Source organism: Neolamprologus multifasciatus, chromosome 5, assembly GCF_963576455.1.
Source record: "Neolamprologus multifasciatus chromosome 5, fNeoMul1.2, whole genome shotgun sequence".
NCBI lineage: Eukaryota > Metazoa > Chordata > Actinopteri > Cichliformes > Cichlidae > Neolamprologus > Neolamprologus multifasciatus.
In genome coordinates, this window is record NC_140443.1 from 25,913,392 (window position 1) to 25,933,670 (window position 20,279).

A 20,279-nucleotide genomic window follows, 5' to 3' on the forward strand; every position below is an offset into this window, starting at 1 on the left:
ATCATATACCAAACACTTAAGCACACGTACACAGTCACTAGTCAATTTGTCCTACACACAGAATTTAAGCAAGAATGTGGTCATTGTTATGTAAATGTTAATAGACCTGGTGCATTGAGGCAGAGAAAGGAGTACAGTGCCTAGAATAGAGGGAAGCTGGTCATGTAGCCATGCAGATATATGGCAGTAAATTACAAGAGTGCAAACCAATACTACACCTTTCTCTACTCAGGATGAAGCACCTACACCTGTAATTAAAATGACTGCTGTGCAACTACACAACACATTGTATTGTGTTACATTTATGGATGGATCATCTGAGTGCTTTTACAAATTCTTAATAAGGTTGAATATTCCAGTAGGCCAGTGCATATCAAGACATGCTTGAATGGTGATTTGATTACATTAAAAGAAAATAAAAATATTTTACACAAACCAGTGACTTAACTGTAGGGGAAAAATAATCAGAATAAACTACTGTGAAAATTGTCTGTTGCACCTCTAGTTCCCTCTTATGTGACTTGATGAAGGGAAAAAATTGAGTGAAATATTAGTAAATCCTTCAGAGACATGAGACAAAATTGGCCAAGATGGCATCATTACACAGGCGGGGATGGTTTCAGTGTCTCTAACCTCACTTATCTCTTTTTCTCTCTTTTTCTCTTAATTGTGTTTCCTGCTTTTCCTCTCACTGCCCTTGTTCATATCAGATCATTCACTGTTGCATTTCTTTATTTAATCCCTGCAATATTCTTGAATGTGTGCGCGCCTCATCAGAAAGTGTGCTCGGACACTTGTCTTGTGTGTGATGCTATCAGCCCTAATGGAAGTCTAACTTGCCACTAGATAGCTCTGTCTTTCTCTCATCTTTCTCTGTTATACTTTGCCATCTTTTCCCAAAGGATGGTGTGATAGAGCGACTGATATGGTTAGAAAAGAGGGTGAGATGGATAGGGAGGTTAATGCCTTCTCCCCCTCCTCGCCTTCCTTCTCAATCACTATCAATCGGCCGTACAGTCGGTTCTCCTGTTGCTTCACAGTGATTGGGTGTAGGGATATGGCCCTGACTGATTGGAACGAGGCCAATCAACAGCTGGTATAGCCAATGGTGCTGCTCCTAGTGGCACACTATACTACTCAGTTTCATGCATTAACCAGAAGTCACACTGAGTAGAACAATGAAATGTCGCTCATGCATGACAGCACAGGGAATTGTTTTGAATTTGAGTCAAATTTCTTTTCAGATTCATGCACAGCAGGCCTCGTCAGACCCCGGTTATAAAGTATCAAATGGGGGAAAGCTGAGTAGAAAAGCAGAAAAGCACGTTTTCTTTCTGGTTTTACTGTCATAAATTACAACAGGAAAGAATACGACGCTGATAAATGGAACTAGAAAGACATTTGCACACAATAAGCGGGGCTGTAAGTACTGATTGTTTTATTTCACTTCAACTCATTTGCATTTTTGGCAAACATATCTTTTAAGGGAAAGAGAGAAATCTCTAGTTCTCAGTAAAAATGTGTGAAACCAAATTGGACCTGTGAAGATCACTGCACTTGCCTTAAGGAATACTACTTGGCTTGTACGTACTGTTACAGTGTCTTCAAATAGAAAATTCTGTACATTTTGCATTTGTGACTTGTTTCTCACTTGAATTACAAACTGTTGTGCATGCGCTACACACACCTGAACTTCTCTAAATGTTATCCAGCTGAGGTGCATGTGAGAATGCAAATTTCCAACATGTCTTTAACTTGGCAGCCTGCTAGTAAGTAATTTTTGTGGCATTTGATTCATCTGATGTGCAAATAGCACACTTATTAGTCCTGTGTATTTGCCAATAGTGAGTGGGAGTTGTGTATGCTGCTTCCTCCACACTGCCTTGGCATTTCCCTCACCTACACCATACATAGTGTTTTCAGTACTTCGTGTAAATATATTATTGATCTGAAAAACACCCCCAAAAAAACATCTGAACACGTCTTTGGACTTCTGTAGCTTTTTATAAATATATATCATTAACAAATTTTGAATGACGGGTTGCATATGAAGGCAAAGCCAATCAGGCAGATTTAGGTTCTCACTCCACAAAAACAATATCTGTTATACACCTCCCAGGCATGACTTCCACACAGCAGCTCTTGTGAGCGCAAATAAAGAAAAGCAGCATTTGTCCCCCCTTTTTTGCCTCCCTCTTCCTCTTCTCTGCTTCTCTCTCTGTGTATATGGTGGTGGGTTGCTTGGCAGTGCTAATGGAAATGCCAGCTGTGTGGCTCCTCACTCCTCACCAAGTCCATTTACTAAAGTGACAGAGTCATTTACCAGGCAGACGGCCTCTCCCATCCTCACTTAATTAGAAGACCCCTAGGCCTGTCTACCTTAGCCGGTCACATTTACCTCTTTTTCTCCCTCTACAGTCTCTTTGTTCCAGCTCTTTGTTTTCTACAGTTTTTCAATCTCTGTCTCATGCTTTGTCTTCGTCTCTATTTTTTTCCCCACTTACTCGCTCATCCCGCTTCGTTCTTCTGTCTCCTCTCTCTTTCTGTCGGGCTCCTTCTCACCAAAGGGACAGAGTGTAATGGACAAATGGATACACAAAGACTGAGAGTATATTGACTTATTGTTGAGAATAGCTCCTTTTAGAAGAGCTGATGGGAAAGTCCATGTGATGAAGGTGTTGATGGAGAGTGATTGGTTCCCAGATCTTAAAAGTTTTTTTTTCTTTTTCTCACTTTTGTTTTGTTTGTTCAAAATTTCATATTGCTGATTTACTGTTGCACTGACTTCAGAATTAACACAAATGCATTGTAGGATAGTTTGGATTTTAGCTGTCATCCTAATTGGCCTTGAATTCACAACATACACAAATGCAAATGGCAAATAAATATATAGTTATATAGGCCTGCTTCTTGTTTTCATCAGGATATAGATGACAAAATCTCCACTGTGTTTCAGAAGAGAGAAAACAAAATCTGAGTCCAGTGAAAGAAATAAAGAATGAGGGTGAAAGAGAAGTCGAACTGTTCAGAAACAAGAAACGGCACATAAAGCACAATATAAAAGAAATAATAGATAGAGGGGAATGAGTCAAAGGGTGCTAAGTGCAAAAATACTGTTCTGAGAGAAAAATTACAGCTTTCTTGCCATACAATAAAGGCTTAAACTTGTTTATCACCTTAGCTCTTTGTATTGCTACATCACTGAATTCTAACAGTTATGTAGTATTTCGACATCTATCAGTAAACAATGTGACAGCAGATAAGTTTCTGATGGGACACCGTGACTGTTGCTTCTTGCATTTTGTTTCTTTTACTTTGGCATTTCTTAGCCATCTACAGCATCTCTCCTTTCTTGTCAGCGCCATACTGTGCCAGTCTTGTTTGCTTTCCTGCTTATCTCCAATCAGTCAACACATCAAGCCTAGTCTTGCTTGCCATTGATCTTGTAAGCCCCTTACAATCCAGTCAATGCACACATGCTAACCCAGCCTTTGATACGACCCCCCCCCCCCCCCCCCCCCCCCCGCCCTCATGTACACGCACTTGCTCTCCTGACCTGGTATTCTAGCACTTGAAGAACTGGCTCACTTGCATGGATATACTGGGAGTTCAGCACTCCAATTTCTAATGTTGCCGGGATGATACACTGTTGCCAAAGCAGAAGATGACAACACCAGTTACTGTCACTGCAAAGTAATGACAGCCACAACGTGTTTAGTGAAGTTTTACCCTAACAAATAGTTGTATCTGTCTTTGTTTCTATTTCTGTGTTTAGTGGCTGTGTGGATGGGTATTGATTTCATTGTTGCACACAGCTATTCACTGCCAGCACAGATTAAGCCGGGAGAGAGTGCACGCTGATTGACGGTTATTGAAAGAATGCAGGTGTGGTTAATGTCAGCTTAGAGAAAAGAAGTCACAGAGGAATGATGACGAGGAGCTGACCCTACTCATCTTGCTGTTTTCTTTCTCCCTTGCTTCCCCATCTCTGCCCCCAAGATGTTGGCAAAGGGAAAAAAAACTTCAAGGAAAATGTTGTGTAGTTATTTTTTGTGTAAAGATCACAGAACAAAGTTTAGATGAAAGTAGAAAAGCAATAAAAAGCCACGTGTTTGAGATTTTTATTGTTGCTTTGATAAAAACTGTGTGCATTTAAGAAGTATCTGTGGAAAATTGACCCAGTGATGTCCTTCAAGCTAACCTTTTGAGGCTTTCCTGTAAGAATCAAATTTCAGTACTTTCTACTGTTGGCTGAATTACAGCATTACAGCCATTTTAAGTAGTGTTAAGCACGAGAGATTTGGTGGTGGTTCTATAGTGAGGCACAAGCATTGCCAAATTATGATGCAGTCTCAAGTATTTATCTAAAAATAACTGAAAACAAGCAGTGATTTCTTCTTCTTGGCCCCCTGACAGTATAACCCAGTCTCTTTTCTTGCAGACATCTACAGCTACACCCCCTCCTTCTCTCTTCTTCTCCAGCCTCTCTCTGTGTTTGAATGTTTTAAAAAAAAAAGAAAGAGAAGAAGCCGCAACAAGGCCGATCCTTTTATGTCTTTACAGTTTACAACCAATGAAAAGCTGCGCTGAAAGCTTTACAGTTCCTCTGGGTTTTGGGGGTGACCGTCACAAAGCCTGTTAGCTGGACGTTTAAAAGCAGGTGATAGCGCTCTGTAAAAACAGATTGAAGGGGAAAGGTGGAAAGTTTATAGCTGAAAGGAGATGTCATGGCATTGTGATGTGGTCAGGGTAGAAGGTTGACAACAGAGGAAGTAGGAGCAAGAAAAGGAGAATTGAGTTACAGCAGTGGATTCTATTGTAAATAAGGAGAAGTCAAGAGAGAGGAGGTGGCGGGCTTGGTTTATAAGGTCATTTAAAGGAGTAATGTGGCGCGCTGTCAGGAATTGGCTTTCATTAAAAGAGCCATCAAGAGAGATAGGAGAGGGAGACAGTGAGGATAAGTGTGTGTGTGCCTGTATTCCTAACAGAGGGAGAAACTGACCTCTTTTTAAGTTTTTTTTTTTTTTTTTTTTTTTTTTAAATTGTATCTTGTATCATACGTCATACACATACTTTCACAGCTATTGGAAAGCATTTTATTTACACACTGGGGAAAACAACCACTATAGTTTCTTAATTTCTTCCCTAAGATTTGAGTCACTACCACTACCAGCTGAGCCCACAGTGTCTTCAACACTGCTACTGCAGGAATGATAGGTCATACCTATCATTACACAGGGCCATGATAAGATTATGCTAGCTCACCAAGGACCCGTAGTGCTAGTATGACTTATGTGGATCATTGTCCTTAATCAGAGTCACGGTGAATTACTGTGAGTGGAGGAATTGGCTGGTATATGTGATGATACGTGGAACATATAATTCTTTCCTTTCGATTTCCTATTTTTTTTGTTGAGTCATAGAGACATCCTATAAGGTGTCCAATCACATATCCTAAACTCAAGCTGCTTTTCTCCCCTTCTATCCATCATCTCTTAATTCATTCACACTCCTTTCCCCCTCTGTCATTCTTTTATTATCAAAGACACCAAAAGACCCAGTCCCCTGTTCCATCCTTCTTTCAACTCTCCTTTCAGATGAAAACTAGACTCACACTCAATTTGACAATGACACATAGCAGGCGTCTGCCACCATATCCCATCTACTCAGCAAAATGTCCTTGCCAATTCGCACCGTCTTCCATTAGACTTCTCTTTGACTTCTCATCCATGCAGCCGGCACTTCCAGTAGATTATCACCTTCCTTGTTTGCCTTACAGTCCAGCACCATATCTTGTTTGCGTCATTTCATCTACTGTACTGAGGTCTACATTGACTAATAGATGAGGTGCTCAGGGAAGGATGATGGCTACAAACAGTGATATAGGCACAAGAATCATATAGTGTAAACAAATAGATATGCACTCAGGATAGAAAGAAATAGAGGATAGAAAGTGCTATGATACCGTATAGTGTCAAGTGTTTTTGTTTTTCTGTCCTGTGAGCCTTCACAAAGCCCCAAAGCCAGTTTGCCGCAAGGCATTCGAAGCAGAAATTAGTTCCATCATGTCACATCTATCTCATATCTCAGTTGTACTTGCAGCTTGCAGAGGAATCCTGGCCCCAGTTTAATATTTCAGTCCTCTATTCCTTTGTCCACCTGTTTTCCGTCCTGCTGCTAACCACCTTTATCTTAAGCCTCAGGCCTCTGCTCTTTTCTCTTCCGTGTTTTTCTTTTCTCTTATCGCTCTGCCCCCCAACCCTCCCCAACCCCCCCAAATCCCTACTTCATAAAAAAGACACCACTTTAGTCCCTCCACATACCACTTGGATGAGGTTCTCATGGTTAAATCTGTCTGTGTGATGTGAAAGTGTTACCCAGGGGAAAGATTGTTAAATGCTTTTACTTAGTGATCAGCTGGCCCTCTCTATGCCGCATGATTTAGAACCAGTCTGCAGTGGCAACTTGATACACGCACACACACGCACACACATCATGAAATGGGCTTCCAGCAAATCATCAACTTGGGGGCCCACTGGTGAAGAAAAGTTGGATGTGGCGCTGACACTTGCAACAGATACAAACACACACGCTTACTTTGTTGCCCACTAACTTTCTCAGCATTTGCTTTTGGGGTGTGTCACACTCTTGAACGAGCTCAACCTGTTAATATCTTGAAACACACACACACATTCTTTCACGTTCACTGGGACCGTGTTGTGAACAATCTGTCGTCACCTTTAACTGAAGTGGAGGGCTAAACTTGCACACTTAATCTGGTTTCGTAGGCAACATCTGCAGACTATCATCACACTTGTACATACATACACACACACACACAAACACACAGCGCGAGTAATGTCACATTGATGCACAGGCTTTGTTGCACAGGCTTTGTACAGATTTCCCTCGTACATGTACGCGCGCGCACACACACACACACACACACACACACACACACACACACACACACACACACACACACACACACACACACACACACACACACACACACACACACACACAGGGTCTGTCCTTCTGGTCCTCTGCCTCCTGTTGGTTTTTGAGGTCACCTGTCAATCACAGCACTTTTATCATGTTCACCTTTCAGCTGTCCCATGATGCATTGCGAGGCCTCTCCTGTACATGCTTGACTGGAGGCTGTCACACATTGCTGAAATGGTTCACCACAGCACATATAAGCACAAAGACCCACACATATACACCTCTCACCGACTAGCACTTAGTCTCTCTCAGGAACACACACACTGAGACAAACACACACTAACTGTTTGCTGATTGCATGTTTTAAATAGGAGTCTGATAAGCTGTCAAATTCTTACCTCCATCCGGCTGAATATACTCTTCATTTTATGAGTTTGATTGTGAAGACACTAATTGCCTCCCTGCTCTATATCTCTTGTCTCTCTTCCCTGCTTCCTCTCTCTCCGTAGGTGGTGAGAGTTCCAGTAGAGAGCTGTGAGCAGTACACCACTTGCGGGGAGTGTTTGGGCTCCAGAGACCCTCACTGTGGATGGTGTGTTCTTCACAATGTGTAAGTGCTGCACGTATTAACATACTCCATCCTGGTGCACTTCATATGTAGCCTATTGCATCACACTGTAGATAGCAGAGAAAGCAGTGTTTGGCTGTTTTAGTTCAGAACATCATGTTGGGAATGGAAGCAACAACCTGAAAAGTTTTATATTATACTTAGTAGGCTTTTACCCAACTAATTGTGATGACACCCTAATCTCCAAAACAGCTCTTTTGTAAATGTTTGTTATAGATTTAAAAAAAATTCTTCTAACAAGTATAAATTAGTCCTTTAATTATCACTCAAGAGGAAATTTAAATTTTACAGCTGCTGCATGCTTCCAATAAATACTAACAGAACATGACAGCTTACATTATCAGAACTATTTTTCTCAGTGTTATTTAGCCAGTTTTGTGTGTGTGAGCATGGTATTGTACACCTGCAGACGTTTGCAGGAACAGATTTTACAGATTTTAGAATTAGTCTCTTACATTGTCAGTCTTTGGTTTTTGGATTAAGTCTTGTTTGCTATAAGATTACTGTTTAAGGTTAGATATGTAATAGAGGGATTTGCAGTCGGAAAATTGAGCTTAGCCCTCATAAGAGTGTAGTGATACATTTTAACACTGTTTATCTCGTCATTCTTTCTGTTTGACTGGAGGGTTTGTGTGCACACACTGTAAGGCGAGAACAGTTGCATGTTATTGAGAGGTGACAGCATGTTAAACCACATTTTGAATGCCTCAAGCTTTGGGCGTAATGCCATCTCTTAGTACATTAATTAAACTTATAGTATGTATCACCAAACCGTCTCTCCTCAAGGCATGCACAAGCACATACACAAACTACTTGTTTTTACCCATTTCAGGAGACTATCACACATTTGAAATTACACATACAGTCATGATGGACTGAATTCAGTGACAGCCCGCCATTTGGACACAATTGAAACAGGGGAAACGCTTCATTCACACGAATGCACAGTCGCACACGCCAGAAGAGCAGTAGAAGGGAAAAAGGTTCCTAATAAGAAAAGGTGTACAAATCTTTCTACTTTTCTGCTAATGCCTTACAGTGTGTGTATGTCAGGGACTCTCAGGTGGGTGCTTGGTGACAGCTTTTTCTTCCCGACCGTGAGTGAAGGCTAACTAAATGAGGGAATGGGGGCACCGCTGTATGAAGGAAGCAGTTAGCATTTTTCCTGGCTCTCTATTATTGTTAAGGACTTGCAGTACGCTGCATCAGCATTTTCTTCTCACCGCTGGGACCAGATGTTGTTAGCGCGAAGGTGAAAGTTAGAGCTAATGCATTATGAATTGCTTATAGTAAAGCCACTACGATACGGGGCTGAATGCTGATTTTTAGCACAATCAGTTGGCTTTTAATAAGCGTGGGTGAAATTGCTGACCCCTTTGATATGCATCTGGTAGGAAATTGCATCTTTTTTTAGTGTTCAGGGAAACTTTAACGATCGCCTGTACATGTCCTGAGAAGTGTGAATTGGGTGGGCCTGTAAAGTGAAAAGATGAGGCGAGCTGACTGGTCTTGTAGCTTGGCAGTTCTTGCACAAATGTCAGGACCAATAAGGTAATGATCTAAAGCCCTACAGTAATGGCTGGGGGAAGCTATTAGCCTATTTGTCTTTTATTATTGCTCCCGTTTCTGTGTGACTGTGACGACTGTGCATGTTTATCATCTTAATATGATTGTCATATTAGTTTAACAGTTTCTTGTGTCCACTGTTGCCTCTATCCTCCTCGCACCTCTTGTCAAGCTCATTTTCTTTGCTCATTTACCTTTCTTCTTGTAATTACTATACATTTTTCATCTTTTTTAATCTTTTCAACAACAGTCTCTATGAGAAGTTTCAGTCTGGTTTTAGAGCTCGTCACAGCACTGAAATCGCCTTACTGAGAGTTTTTAATGATCTGCTTTTAACTGTAGACTCTGGTTGTGCTGCTGTCCTAGTAACCTTAGACCTGACAGCAGCCTTTGACACTGTTGATCACAACATACTGTTATCCCGCCTAGAACACTGTGTCGGTTTGAAAGGTACTGTCTTAAAGTTTTTCCAGTCCTATCTGGATAACAGGAGTTTTTCTGTTCACCTCGGTGAACTGTCATCTCCCAGAGCTCCTTTAACTTGTGGTGTACCTCAGGGGTCCATTCTAGGCCCCCTGTTGTTTATTCTGTATTTGCTCCCTCTGGGCGATGTGCTGCGCAAACATAATGTGTCCTTCCACACCTTTGCTGATGACATTCAGATCTACCTCCCTCTGAGGTTAGACTGTAAGGACTCTCTGCAGCCGTTATTCTCCTGTCTGTCTGACATTAAGACTTGGATGGCTCTTAACTTCCTACATCTAAATGAAAGTAAAACTGAAGTCATTGTGTTTGGGCTTCCTAATGACCCCAACCTTTCCTTTGATTTTATGGGACCCCTAACTTCCAAATGTACTTCCTCCATTAAGAGCCTCGGTGTTACTTTTGACAGTGCTTTTAAATTTGATAAACAAATTAGCTCCGTAGTCAAGGGATCTTTTTATCATCTACGGATTTTAGCTAAAGTCAAGTCCTACCTGTCCAGGAACGATCTAGAAAGGGTGGTCCATGCTTTTATTACTTCACGGCTGGACTACTGTAACTCCCTTTATGCTGGTTTATATCGTTCCTGTCTGCATCGCCTCCAACTGGTGCAGAACGCTGCTGCTCGCATGCTGACCGGTTCCAAAAAGAGAGACCACATCACTCCGGTCCTCTGCTCTCTCCACTGGCTCCCAGTTGCTTTTAGGATTGATTTTAAAATTTTACTGTTGGTTTTTAAGGTTCTTAACGGTACTGCACCTCCTTACCTGGCAGAGCTTCTTAGCATTCACCGCCCCAGGAGATCTTTGAGGTCAGCAGACCTGATGCTTTTAGATGTTCCCAGGTACAGATTAAAGACTAGGGGAGAGAGAGGGCTTTTGCTGTGGCTGCACCCAGACTGTGGAACAGTTTACCTCCTCACATCAGATTCTCCACAAGCCTAGGAACTTTTAAAACTGCTCTTAAAACTCACCTCTTCTCGTTGGCTTTTAGCAAGGTTTAACTTACTGTTTTAACTTATTGTTTTATTAGTGAGGTGTTTTATGTACTTGCGTTTTATTGTATTTTATATTTGTATTTTATTGTACAGCACTTTGGTCAGCCTTGGTTGTTTTTAAATGTGCTTTATAAATAAACTTGACTTGACTTGACTTTCGCTTCTTGTCTTGCTGTTTCCCAGATGTTCACGTAAGGACCACTGTGAGCGGGCAGGAGAGCCTCAGAGGTTTGCCTCTGACCAGAGACAGTGTGTGGAGCTAACTGTTCAGCCGAGAAATATTTCTGTCACGATGTCTGAAGTCCAGGTATGTCTTCCTGTTTCAGTGCACACAGATATCTTACTTGAGCAGAAAGACTGTAAAATGGTCAGAACTCAAGAACCTCCTAAGCATTAGATTTATGTCTTCACTGGTATAAAAAAGTGTAAGGTTGTGTGTCCCACTCTAACTTGGTGAAGCGAGGCAAAGTTGTCGGTGCAGCCAAGAAATGGCCTGGCACGTAACCCGCTGTTAAAATGTCATGTTGTTGTTTTCAGACCAAACGAGCAAGCATAACATAACATAATAATCAGTGAGCTTTAGAGGTGCCGGTAGACAGATTTAGTTACTGTTATTTGACAGAGACAGGGTGGCATTTCCCAAAATGTCAAACTAAGGTTAGTGTCGTCTCAAAATGGTTTAGGCTGGTTGTATGATGCATGAGGATTTTTCAGCAGATAAGTAGCTGGTTTATTTAACGGTGACGTTATAGTTAACGTTCACCTTCTCAATAGCTCTGTGAAATCTTCTGTGTGTCCTCTGTGCCTTTTTTTTTAAGACAAATGAGCTTTGTTCATTAATTGTACTAATATGGTAAATGGCCTGTATTTATATAGCGCTTTACTAGTCCCTAAGGACCCCAAAGCGCTTTACATATCCAGTCATCCACCCATTCACACACACATTCACACACTGGTGATGGCAAGCTACATTGTAGCCACAGCCACCCTGGGGCGCACTGACAGAGGCGAGGCTGCCGGACACTGGCGCCACCGGGCCCTCTGACCACCACCAGTAGGCAACGGGTGAAGTCTTGCCCAAGGACACAACAACCGAAAGCGTCCGAGCCGGGGCTCGAACCGGCAACCTTCCGATTACAAGGCGAACTCCCAACTCTTGAGCCACGATCGCCCTAATATGACGTTTGTTAGATACTATCAGTTTTTACGTAAAATGATTGAATTCGTCCTATCATCAAATTGGTACAACATAATGGAATTACAGAGGAATGAGCAAAGCAAGAAACTGTGTGCGTCTCTATATCTGGTGTACAGTCTTCCCAGTTTTTACTGGGATATAAATGCAATCTTATGTCATGGATTCTTTAGGAAATTTAGGAAAATCGTACACCAAAAAAGACACTTTTGAATATTTACAGCAGATTTAATTAGAAATCCTCTTTCTGTGCCCTCGTAATTCTTACTCTGAGCTTTTTGAGGTCTCGTTCCATCAGTGGCTCCTCAGTGTAATCATATAGGTTTGACTGATTACAGTTAGTCTCACTTTCATTCTGCACATTAACTTGTACACATTAACCTTGCTCGAAATGGCCACTCCAGTGACTGATGCACACATGCATACGCACATGCGCTCACTCTTTTATTCCTGTAACTGTCACACATACACATACCCATGTATCACTCCCCTTCTGTCCCAACACCCATTAACCCTCATGTCATATCTTATAACAATCCATGTACACCGTGTCCTTCCATTGATCAAGCACTGGGTACTGATTCTCTCGCTCTTGCTCTCTCCTTCTCCCTCTCCCCCTCCCACCCGTAGCTGGTCCTCCAAGCTCGCAATGTGCCCGATCTGTCAGCGGGGGTCAACTGCTCCTTTGAGGACTATGTGGAGACAGAGGGACAGATCCAGGGTGGACACATCTTCTGCCTGTCTCCTTCTGCCCGGGACATCGCCCCAATTACTCGAAACAAAGGTCAGGGCAGGAAGGGCACTGAGTGATGAGGTCATTGGGTGGTCGCACTGAGATGTGTGGCTAGGGTTATGGCAAGTTTTGGTGACATGCTTGAAGAATGTAGACACAAAATTTTTATGATGACATCTTTGTTGGTTTCTTTGGCCTCTTTATCATCTTATTTCCATGCCATTCTGTACTGTATATTCATCATCAGATGTAGCAGATGTGTGCCCTCCTAAAGGATCTTGTAGTACGCTTGAGCTTTAGAACAGAATTGTAATGTTACTAGTTGATTTGCTTTGCATGTCTATATTCAGTATTCCTTGTCAGTTTCAATAAAAGCCACACACTCGCTTTCTGAAGCCTAAACACAAGTCCAGCTTTATCTACTGAAAATAGAACTGTTTTTGTATTCCCATTATCAACCATTGTGCACTGATGTCACTTTCATTTTATTTATCTGAAAGACTGGTTTTGTGCTTAACTTCATTTCAAAGCAGCAACTTCAGTGTGGTTTAGCGTAATGTTTAAAAATATCGACATCATTTTTTTCCCAGAGATTATGCACCTGTTTTATGTCCAATTCTGTCACACTACAAGGATGGTAATAAAAAAACTTGTTTTGTATCCACATTCAAAGCACCGAAAACATGTCACATAGCGAGCACTAAGTTTCCTCAAAGCAACATCACAGTAGTTCTTCAACTGAGCCCATTATGCCCCATTATGAGTTCTCATCAGCCTTGGCATCCAAACACTGATTGGTGCTGCTATTTTTAATGCCACCCTACTGTGGGTGTGACATGAGTAGTGTGTTGCTAGGCTGCAGTATGTCTTTGTGTATGTGTTATCTGTTAAGGGCACAAAAGTGGAATACAGAAGTGTCACTCTGTATCGACAAATAAGTTGTTTTAATTTACGCCCGTGTTTATTCTGTTTTTAAAGTAGTTTTTAGATACAAATGTAATTGTTTGCTAATGTGTTTGACTTGGACTTTTCTCTTTTAAGCCCTCAGAGAGAGCAGAATAACTGTTAATCTGGCTGCTTCCCTGTTTCTGATATGCAGGTGACAAGCGGGTGGTGAAACTTTACCTGAAGTCCAAGGAGACGGGCAAGAAGTTTGCCAGTGTCGACTTTGTCTTCTACAACTGCAGCGTCCATCAGTCGTAAGTGACAGTGACGACATGTTTTCTAATTTGATGGGCGAAAATGTTGTTTTAGTCTTTTCCCTCTTGCTCTTTTAAGAATTGGCCTCTTTGTCCATTCGTACCATAGGCTGTCTCATGTTACTGTCCATGAGAGAAACAGTTAGACACACACACATCTATCTCTCCCCCTCGGACCTCCACAGGAGGCTTATGTTACAGTTGAAGAGAAAAATCAAATGTGCCATATATGAGAAACGATCGGGACATGCGATGGTAATTCTACTCTTTTTATCATATCCCACAACACACACTAATGGTACTTGCATGATTAATTCATTACATAGTGGTCTGTCATAATGCCTCAAAATTTTGGACTCTACCTTAATTATTTTGTTTTTTACCCGCTTGATTAAACAAATACAGTTGGCGTTTTTTAGCAATGACATTGTCAGCCTGGCACTTATTTACCCCAAAAAGATCAAAGCAAATATGATAAGACTGAAACGGTGTGAATCAAATCTTGTGCCTCTTCCGATGAGTTGGTCTCCTTCACACTCCAGATGCTCTCAGCTCTCTGTGCCTAGTTGCAGTTCACTGCCTCTCCTAATCCACCTTCTGCTGAAAATCTCTACCACCCATAGAGCCACACCCCTAGGTCAGTCCTACCACAAGCCTGGTGCGCCCTGCCGGGGTAAAAGAATCCTCTAACTCCTCCACCCCCTAACACAATACCCTCCCTCCTGCTCAATCGGGGCTGATCTAGGGGAGGCTGAAACATCTGCTGGGGTATTAGCCTTGGGGCAGCAGATGGCTTGGGGGCCCCTGGGGTACCACAGGGCTCCATCCTGGCTTCCCTCTGGATGCAGGATGAGCCTCCTTCGAGGATTGTCTACAAACACACACAGACATACACGTGCAGTGTTACTCCACTCCTGCACTTACCGCTCACTGAAACCCCAACTGTCTTGGACACCTAATCCGTTACTGTGACCTTTAACCCAACCCCCTGCTCTTGTACACAAATCCCCTGCCACGGCAACGATGATTAGCTCAGCTGGTTAAGGGTGTGGTGGTTTACGATGTCAACTCACAGTTAATTCATCCCACAAGGACCTCATAATGTCGGTGTTATTTCTCAATGTCTTTTTGCGTATTTGGGTGCATCTTGCATCAGATCTCATGTTAATAACGAAAACAAATATAGTAGGACACCTTTTTGTAAAATTCGATATCGTATCAGATATTCTAACATGTCACTGATCTCATAAATCGACTGGAAAAAGTACGAGAAGTGACAGAGACGAGAGAGTCGCCCGTGTGACGATATTAGCCCAATGAACTCTGATTAAGTCCGCTCCCTGTTCTGATCTAATACAACCTCTGAGTGATGTAATGGACATGTTTAATGAAGTTAGAGTTAGGGCACGTTGCATCTTCTGCAGCGACTCTGATGGTGAAGAGAGATGCTGAGATAAGAATTCCATTTGGAGCTGGCACTATGTCCCGCATACCCGCTGTTCCCCCCCAGGCGTAAGTGTTTGCCATCTGATGAGATCAGAACTGGTAATGTTGTTGGTGTAATCAGTTCAGGCCCGCACAGCCACATGCAAGGCCCTGTTTCCAGAATGCTTGGTCATTCTTTGCAGAGCTGGGCTTTCCTCTAATGGCCTTGGACTTAAAATACTGCAGGCTCTTACACTATGCAGGAAGCAGACATTCTCGAAACATTCAGAAGCAGAATTGCGAGCATTAGCTGTGAGTGAATTCCCACGCATCTTTCTTTTTTCCTCCCCAGCATCATGTTGTACTTCCTGCTGTCTAGGCCTGTATGCTGGAGTATAAATGCACACTGGAATTGCTTTGCCAACAGTTTAATCTCACGTGCTAATACCCCCCTCCACCCACACCCAACCAAAAAAAACACCAAAACAAAACCAAAAAAATAAATTAAAAACAACACACACCCCACCTTTTTATTTACTCAACTGATTGCGTCGTGGCCCTTGCCTTTTCAAAAATGCCATAAATTTGCATAGCAGTACTAATATAATTAGAATTCCCACTGTTTCAGTTTAAGGGTTGCTGAGATTGAAATAGAAAATCACCCGCGGCCATGATTGCTCCTTAATTAAATATTTCCATACGCTCCTTTTCATTCCACAGCCCCCCATTTAATAAAGATAGAGCATACAGTCTGGAAATGAATTAGAGTTTGGGTGTCTGAATAAGGCCACATGAAGCACCTTTTCTCAATATGGTTAATGTGGCTTGGCCAGTGTCTGGATCATTTGTTGTGTGATTGAGGGTGCTCTTTGGAGAAAGAAATGTATTAAATTTGATAACAAGAAAGGGGCATGGTTTTGTGATGGAGAAAATGGTAGAAGAATAAAGCCAGAAACGTTTGGAGTAATTATAAAATGAATGGCCCACATAGACTGCCTTGTTTTCTTGTAAACACATTAATAGATTTATGTGCACGAGCATTAGTCCCTATGTGTTTTATCAATCCCTCTCAAATTTTGAAGGGATGCAGTAATGATAGAAAAGACTATTCTGAAGGGCCGTTAAATTATTCACCTCCACTTCTTTCAAATGAATTGTGACCAATAAATAACTCATTTTGCCAAGTGCACAAGTGTCAAACGCAGCTCACGAGGAGAGCTGATTGTGTTTAACACTCCAAACTGACCAAGGAGAAGAGAGAGGAGGAAGTCAGTCTATTGTGTTTGGCCACTGCTGCTGCAAAGCTAGCGTATCTCCATTAGCATCTGAATATGAGTGGATTAAATTAGCATTATGAGCGTGGACATACGGGCAGCGTGTCTCCAGCCGCTCAAAGGCTCTGAGTGGCTACAGGCGATGGGGAGTGACAGGAAGGAGCAATAAGGACACTATTGGGGGGTCGGAAGAAAAGAGCCCACCTCTGGACACTAGAATTGAACGTCCTCAAATTGCCCTGGGTGGGCTTTTTATTAAAAGGGTGTGCACCAAGCCTAAAATAGAGACCTTGAAATCCTAAGGCAGCTCGTTACAGGGGGTCCTGGTTACTTGGAGGAACCAAAGAGCGAGCAGTAGGGGGTTGTCAGACAGGGCCTACTGCTGGCCTTGGGTGGCACGCATAATGGGCGACGCCTTTTATTTCAAAGGGCGTAACCATGAAAGTCACTAAAAGTTGGCAGTAGTTACCTGCTGATATTTTGCTCATTATTTCAAAGTCGTTGGTACACTAACAAGGTTGATTTGACATGTATAAAAGAAAAGGGAAAAAAAAACAGATATAAAGGATTATTATCGGGGTTTAGTGACAGATGTGTTAACTGGTGTGAATTACTAACTACACTTTGTACTGCTCACTGTCTGGTCCTGGTTGCCTGCTGTGTTAAGTTGGTGTTGTACTGTATTTTGATGAACTCTAATCCAAAAAAGGTATTCTTTGACATTAAAAATAGTATTTGTTAGCAAGAGAAGAAACCCTAACAAGCAATGCCATGAGCATGACTAACTTACCTTTCCTTCATTTGTCTTGTACCAGTAATGTCTTCTGGTCTTTTGTCCAGCATTGACAGCCCTTCCTCTGTTTCTTGCAACTTCCTTTGGGACTCAGTGTTGAGCTAAAATCCCAGTTCTGCTCTTTGACTCTCAGCACTGTGTGGTAACCTTGCGTCGCCTAATCGCTTTCCCTCCATTTGTTGGCAACATTGACAAATCTCCTATTTGCTCTTGTGTGGTATTAAGAGGCCTGTTATTTCCTTAGCTGCACATCTTTTATTCTAAATGGACAGCTTCTGTCAGCACAATGCTAAATTGGTCAATTAAAGAGGCAGTGGGATTGAATTAAGCTCGAGCGTCTGATGTTGCTCAAAAGGAGGGGTCTGGGCTAGAAACGATCGCTTAAAACGTGCACCTAACAAACGAGTGGCCCTAATTGATCCAAATGAATCCACATCAGGGTTTGATGGATTCATATATGGGCTCCATCTCAGTGCTCACAAGTTAAGACCCTCATTTTTCATTTGCTGTGGGGAAAGGGAGCTCGCATTTTACACAGGGTTAAAACACACTTGAGAGCTTGTCAGGAGTCATTCAGGCAGAGGCACAAATTTATACCTGGTGGACGAGGCTGAATACGAATCAACCTGCTCGCTTTCCCAGCTTACTTATATTAAATGTAGTATTTTATTGTCTTTCCAATAAACCATATGCTCACACAAAGCTCAGTAGCTGAAATGAGTCACAGAATAATCTCTAACTAAGCTCATGCCGAAGACAAAAGGCTTTAGTAAGCTCTGTAATAAAGTGAAACAATTTTATTTCTAAGTCATAATGGTTACATTAGATTATGCAGTACACATAAATGAGATACCAAGTGGCTAAGCATCTCTCAAGGAGTAAGAGAGCACCAATAGCATGATGCCTGGTAGATAAACTGCTCTTAAACCTGTTTGGTTGTCCCTTACAGGTCCCTTTAGATGGTGGATACAGACTCATAAACGCTTCCCCACTTCCAGCCTAATGTTTCCTTGCTCTCCTGTGAGACCTCTCACCCCCTTTACCCCCCTCTCCCATCTCTCCCACGATACCTGGCGTCTACATCTCTGTCAGGGAAATCCACCTGCTTTTGATCTCTCTCTCTCTCTCTCTCTCTCTCTCTCTCTCTCTTTCCCTCTTTCCTTCCTCTCATCTTTCAGCCTGTCTGTCTGCACCTCGCCTCAGTTAAAGCAGGTGAATTCAAAATCGTGAAGCACTCTTAGTCCCACGGATGAAAGAGGGGTTTAGACAAAGGGGAAGGGGGAGAGGGTGAATGAAAGAGTTGAAAAGAGCGAGAGGGGCAGAAATGGAGTGACAGAAAGAGGTAGATTTTAAAAGACTGACAGAATAAAGGACTGCAGGGAAATGTATACGGAGAGGCCAAGTTGGAGGAAGATTATTGAACATATAGAAGCAGCAAGCACTGGACAGTTACAAGCAAGTGGGGAGTGATGAATGAGGGAACGCGGGAGGGGGGTACATATGTTAGATAGCTAGCTGGAAGATGGGAAGAATATATGAGAGAGAATATGAAACAGGGTGCCAAAAACAAGTGAAAAAAAATAAAATTTAGATAGCATTAAAATATTTATTTATATCAATACAATTTTTTTTGCATTGGTCAATGTGGTGTTCCCAATACCTCTGTATTTTGTTTTACATTATTTTTTAGTCTGCTGGTTCCCTTTCAATTGATTCACATGGTGCAACACATAAGTATGAGATATCACGGCTCCGTGTGTCCTGCTCAAGAAACCTATATTCACGCCTTTAAGGTGGACGACCTATGGCGTGCATGTCCACGGCCCCGCCTGCACATATAGCGCGATGCGTCGCTCTGCGCGACATCATCCCCATACGTCATATGAAAGCCTACAGCTAGCTGTCACAGGCCCAGAAGCGCCCATTCCAGGTGTGTTAAATTTTCAGGTGACCACATCGAGTGTTCCCGCTGTATTTTCATTGTCATGCCCCAATATAGGTGCCTTCAAACAACTGCATGAATGTACAGGTTCCTAAGTTCCCAAGTTGCTGCAGGTTAGCTTGGCTGGCTGCTCACAGCTGGCACACTTACGCCCCTTCTCCGTGGGTGGTGTGAGCCGTTGCTATGGGTTACTGTTTGCAGTTCCGGGTCAAGCTGTTGTGTTTCTGCAGAATGATAAAGACTGCTGTTTGCAAGGAGGCTGTAGTGATACTGAAGGAGGAAATAAGTGCACTGTTGCAGAAAAGAGCAATACAAGTGGTCTTGAACACTGAGACAGCTTTTAAATGCAGTTGGCCTGGAAGATTGATCGATCGATCGATCTAAGATGTGCTATTTTTCATGTGGCTATACACCCGAACCACAAGCACTTTCTGAGGTTTGTGTTCGAGGGCGTAGCCTATGAATACCCGGTTCTGCTGTTCGGGTTGTCTATTGCTCTTTGCAAATGTGCCGAGGCACCATTAGCACCCTTCATAAATAAGGGTCTCAGCATCTTAGCCTATCTAGACGACTGGGCTCTAGTAGCTTGCTACAAAAAGCAGGCGGCAAACACAGCTATCACACAGTTAGGCATTTGGTTTCTGTTTTCCTGCTACTGTTCATGTTTTTCCCTACAAAGAGGAGGGAAAAAAAGAAATGACATATTGTGACAGACCACACATCCCAAATACAGTCCGTTCCATATGCGAATTTCAATAAACTTGCTTAATGAAGAGACATGATAAAGAGAAAATAAAATAACATGCAGTCTTCTTCCAGCAAGTTAGATCAGGTTATTGATAGAAACTGATGGACCAGTTTCACTTTTTTCTGTTACTGTGCCATGACTAATGATGCTGTAAAGCAGTGCAATGACTGAGCCTGAAGTAAGAAGTCAGGTGACCCTCTTAACTTCTTTTCTCTTTTAATCTCTCTCCATTTTAGCTGTCTTTCTTGTGTAAATGGCTCCTTTCCATGCCACTGGTGCAAGTACCGCCACATGTGCACCCAGAATGCCAACGACTGCTCTTTTCAGGAGGGCCGTGTCAACAACTCTGAG

General features: G+C 42.4%; 1 protein-coding gene across 5 annotated transcripts in view; it reads left to right on the forward strand.

The window, feature by feature from the left end:
- plxna1b (plexin A1b) overlaps positions 1 to 20,279 on the forward strand; it is a 176,519-nt gene that overhangs the window by 86,650 nt on the left and 69,590 nt on the right. For all 5 annotated transcript variants that reach the window (XM_085161350.1, XM_085161349.1, XM_085161352.1 and 2 more), the window contains exons 5-9: positions 7,455 to 7,555; positions 10,803 to 10,926; positions 12,445 to 12,598; positions 13,647 to 13,746; positions 20,165 to 20,279. In XM_085161350.1, coding sequence (XP_085017476.1) covers positions 7,455 to 7,555; positions 10,803 to 10,926; positions 12,445 to 12,598; positions 13,647 to 13,746; positions 20,165 to 20,279 — 594 coding nt within the window. The remainder of the gene's footprint in view (positions 1 to 7,454; positions 7,556 to 10,802; positions 10,927 to 12,444; positions 12,599 to 13,646; positions 13,747 to 20,164) is intronic.